General features: G+C 41.1%; 1 protein-coding gene across 1 annotated transcript; it reads left to right on the forward strand.

Annotated features, from left to right (window-relative positions):
- The first annotated feature begins 2,387 nt into the window (after window positions 1-2,387).
- On the forward strand, window positions 2,388-3,541 carry LOC105252873. Its single transcript, XM_011260498.2, has 3 exons — window positions 2,388-2,591; window positions 2,921-3,206; window positions 3,303-3,541. Exons 1-3 carry the CDS (start codon window positions 2,388-2,390, stop codon window positions 3,539-3,541), a joined length of 729 nt encoding a protein of 242 aa, XP_011258800.2.
- The last annotated feature ends 891 nt before the right edge of the window (window positions 3,542-4,432 follow it).

The following is a 4,432-nucleotide window of genomic DNA, read 5'->3' on the forward strand; positions in this document are numbered from 1 at the left end:
TACAGAAACAATTAAACCGCACCAAACGATTTCGTCGCTCTCGAAGTAGAGGAAGAGAGACTCACACTAGAGCCATCACTCCTACGCCAGACTATGCAAACAAATCTGAAATGTGTTACTACCACAATAGGTTTGGTGCTATTGCGAGAAAGTGCTAAACTCCTTGCTCATGGTCCGCAGGAGCCAAGTCGCAACAGGAAAACCAGTAAAGTCTCTATATATAGAGGCGGCTACGGGGATTAACGGAACGTCAAATCGCCTCGTAGCCGCCCCATATACGGAGACTTTACTGGTTTTCCTGTTGCGACTTGGCTGGAGAAGTCAGATTAAGACTTAACCTTAAACTGCGCAGAGATTTCGATTGGCAGTTTATTATAGCGGATGTACAACAGCCAATATTGGGTGCCGATTTTTTGAAACATTTTAAACTACTCGTCGATCTCGACAACCGTCGATTAATTGACTCGGAGACTGAGCTATACGTACTGGGAGCAATCACAACGTGCAGTACTCTAAACCTAACGAAAATCAGTCACAACAATTGTTTTAAAAGCATTCTGCAAGAATTTGATGAAGTCACACGTCCAATCAGAAGCCTAGAACCCAAACACGGTGTACAGCATCAAATAATTACTACTGGACATCTAATAGCAGAGCGTGCTAGACGTCTATCGCCAAACCGTTACAAAGCAGCTCGCGCTGAATTTCAAAGTCTCATCCAGCAGGGCATCTGTGAGCCATCCTCAAGCCCATGGGCCTCTCCATTACATATGGTCAGGAAAGCTGATGGAACCTGGAGACCGTGCGATGATTATCGATGGTTAAACAAAATCACAACACCTGACAGATACCCGGTTCTTCATTTACACGACTTCACACATCGCCTGCATGGATGTAAAATTTTTACGACGCTAGACCTAAACAAAGCATTCCACCAAATTCCGGTAGCACCAGAAGACAGACCAAAGACTGCCGTCATCACCCCATTTGGTCTGTTTCAGTTCAACAAAATGACCTTTGGCTTGTGCAACGCTGCGCAAACATTTCAGTGCCTAATGGATATCGTACTCCGAGGAATAGACTACGCATTTTGTTTATATCGACGACATCCTAATTGCATCCATTACACCAGAGCAACACGCAATACATGTACGCGAAATTTTATCACGACTGCAGCAACACGGATTATCAATCAACGTGGAGAAATGTACCTTCGGAGCAGAGAAAGTCCGTTACTTGGGATACATAATCAATAAGGATGGGATCGCCCCTCTCCAGGATCGCATAGTCGCAATCAAAAACTACCCAAAGCCCAACACAGTGAAGGAACTACGTAGATTTCTTGATTTCATCAATTTTTATCGCCGAATGCTTAAAGGTGCAGCACTTTATCAAGCACCACTTCATAAGCTCGCGAGTGTTACAGGAAAAAATGACAAACAGAAGATATCCTGGATACCAGAGACACAAGAGGCTTTTAAACAATGTAAGAGACAACTAGAAGAAGCCACCCTCCTTGCGCATCCAAAAGAAGGAGCACCACTAATTTTACAAACAGACGCCTCAGATACGGCGATCGGTGCCGCCCTACAGCAATTTCAAGGAGATAAGTACGTACCCTTGAGTTTCTTTTCGCAAAAATTAACAGAAACACAAAAGAATTACAGTACCTATGATCGTGAGCTTCTAGCAATTTACAAAGCCTTAAAGTATTTCCGCCATCTTGTAGAAGGTCGTGAATGCATCATAGCAACGGATCATAAGCCATTAATATATGTCTTCCATCAAAAATCGGAACGAGCATCTCCGAGACAGTTGCGACAATTAGGTTACATTGCTCAATTTACTACTCACCTAATTCGCCTACCTGGGAACAAAAATACGGTTGCAGATGCGTTGTCCCGCATCCAAGAGATATCCATGCCAGTAATCGTTTCAACTGAAGACATCGCACGCGAGCAATTAGAAGATGAACAACTTCAAGACCTTATAACATCATCAAACCTACAGCTACGCAAGCTACGTTTGGACGACTTCGAACACACTATACCCAGCTAGCCAAGCTTGATATGACATATTCAGCAAACAAATGCATCGCATGTATTATTATATATTTGCAGTATACTTGCTGACATCGAGATACAATGCGTTACGAATGCAGCTATATGTCTGCTTCTACATGCAATCAATTAACGAAGCAAATGGTCTGCAATATTGATATTACATTGTCTACACAAGCTTACGTTGTCAGCAATATGCTGACATGTTGCAATTAATTTTTTTGTTATTAGCACATGAATTCATGTGAGTTCAACGTAACAGACATAATGCTGTCTCACCTTGTCTCTAGTTTCTTAAAATTAGTTGCTTCAACAATTATTGGCAACATGACAGCAACCTCATTGCATTTGGCTATCTGGGTATATTGTGATGTTTCCACTAGAGAAATACGTCCATACATACCTCGAATTCTACGTCGCAGCATATATAACACCGTACATCGCTTATCGCATCCAGGAGTTCGAGCCACCAAGGAGTTAATTGCGCGTCGGTTTATCTGGCCGAATCTCAACAAAGACATCGCAGAATGGGTGCGTGGCATGCCAGCGCGCGAAGATCCAGAGGCATAATAGAAACCTTCCGGAACACATCCGAATTCCGGATAGCAGATTTTACCAAGTACACCTCGACATCATTGGTCCACTGGCACTGTCTCACGGATACAAATTCTGTCTGACCGCAATAGATAGATTTACCAGGTGGCCAGAAACCATCCCTATCAGAGACACTAATGCAGACACCATTGTAAACGCATTCTACGCAAATTGAATCTCCCGTTTTGGCGCTCCAGCAATTGTGACCACAGATCGCGGTTCTCAATTTGAATCTAGAACGTTTCAGGCTCTCATTCGGTTGATAGGTATACGTAGAACCAAGACCAGCTTACCATCCCGCCTCCAATGGTATGGTGGAGCGATTTCATCGTTCTCTCAAATCAGCCATCCGCTGTTACGCAACTATCGAATGGATAGACGTCCTTCCTACGGTCCTGTTAGGCTTGCGAGCTAGCGTGAAAGAGGACTTAAAAACTAGCGCAGCAGAGCTAGTCTATGGAACCCCCATCCGTCTCCCAGGAGAATTTTTTATAGACGAGGATCCTCCAGAAGACCCACAAATATTTATCGAGAAATTACGCGAACGCATGCGTAAGATATGTCCCACACCAGCAGCACATCACATTAATTCAAAGGTATTTAATTACAAAGATCTTTTCACTTGTTCACATGCATTTGTTCGAGTAGATGCAGTCAAAAGGCCTCTCGATTATCCGTACGAAGGCCCTTATGAGATTGTGGAAAGATTATCTGACCGAGTCTTCAAACTCAATATAAAAGGAGAACAAGTAACAATTTCAACAGAAAGACTGAAACCGGTATATCAAGAAATAATACTTGCAGAAGATACCACGCAGCATACATCAGCTCAGCAGCCTTTAAAAACATACCCTCCAGCGAAGAAAAAGGTCACTTTCACATCCTAGACAAGTCTAAAGGGGGAGTACTATGGCCGCTCCCTAGTAACTTTGTACCGCGCACTAGCCCTAACGAATAAGAATATGTTGTTAGAGAGTCATATCTATATATAGATATATGCTGTGTTCTTCTCCAAAGATTAGTTAAGTCGTATGTAAGTTGGTGAGAATAAAGACTGAATTTTATACCAAAAAGGCATCCTTGTCTCGACCCAACCAAACGATATACCTAGGGTAAAGCACTAACCTACGCCACAATGTATCAGCGTTTGACATATCGTTTGAGCGATAATGCTTTGTAGTTGAACCGATCTAAACTACAAAATTGTAGCTGCTGGATTACGAGCGACAAATCTGTCGCTTCAATATTTGTTCCAGCGGTATGTGAAAATGCACCTTTATATTTACGCCCGTTGGGACTCCCCCTATAGACGTTCTCGCTACCAAGGTTCGTGGGAGAGATATATAAATACTCTTCGCACCCCACGCCTTAATGTATATTAATTAGATACAGAATAAATGTTCTTTTTTACCAATCCTACCGTGTAATCAATAAGTAAGAACCAATCATACTCCCTGCAGTTCCCTACAAATATATTACTATATTAATAAATATATTACTAATATATTATATTAACTATTTTATAATATACTGTTTTTTCACATTCTTATATTTAATTTACAATAGTTTACAAAGTTGACAAGATAACAAAGTTCATGTAAATATGATGTCAATACGTAAACAATTCATGTAAACATAATTTTGAAATTTACGGTATAATCCTGGTTTTTTCAAGTTTATTCAATAATTTTATACATTGATGATAACAGTTCGAAATCGCATCAAGATGCAAAAAAATGCGAGTAAATTTAAATTTAATCATTGACAATAGATAAAAT

Source organism: Camponotus floridanus, unplaced genomic scaffold (genome assembly GCF_003227725.1).
Source record: "Camponotus floridanus strain SB8 unplaced genomic scaffold, Cflo_v7.5 scaffold93, whole genome shotgun sequence".
In the NCBI taxonomy this organism is placed as follows: domain Eukaryota; kingdom Metazoa; phylum Arthropoda; class Insecta; order Hymenoptera; family Formicidae; genus Camponotus; species Camponotus floridanus.

Coding starts and splice junctions, on each gene's coding strand:
- LOC105252873 (XM_011260498.2), top strand. CDS start 2,388: ATGACAGCAACCTCATTGCATTTGGCTATCTGGGTATATTGTGATGTT. Junction 2,592..2,920: donor ACAAAGACATCGCAGAATGG/GTGCGTGGCATG, acceptor TTCGGTTGATAG/GTATACGTAGAACCAAGACC. Junction 3,207..3,302: donor GAAATTACGCGAACGCATGC/GTAAGATATGTC, acceptor TTGTTCGAGTAG/ATGCAGTCAAAAGGCCTCTC.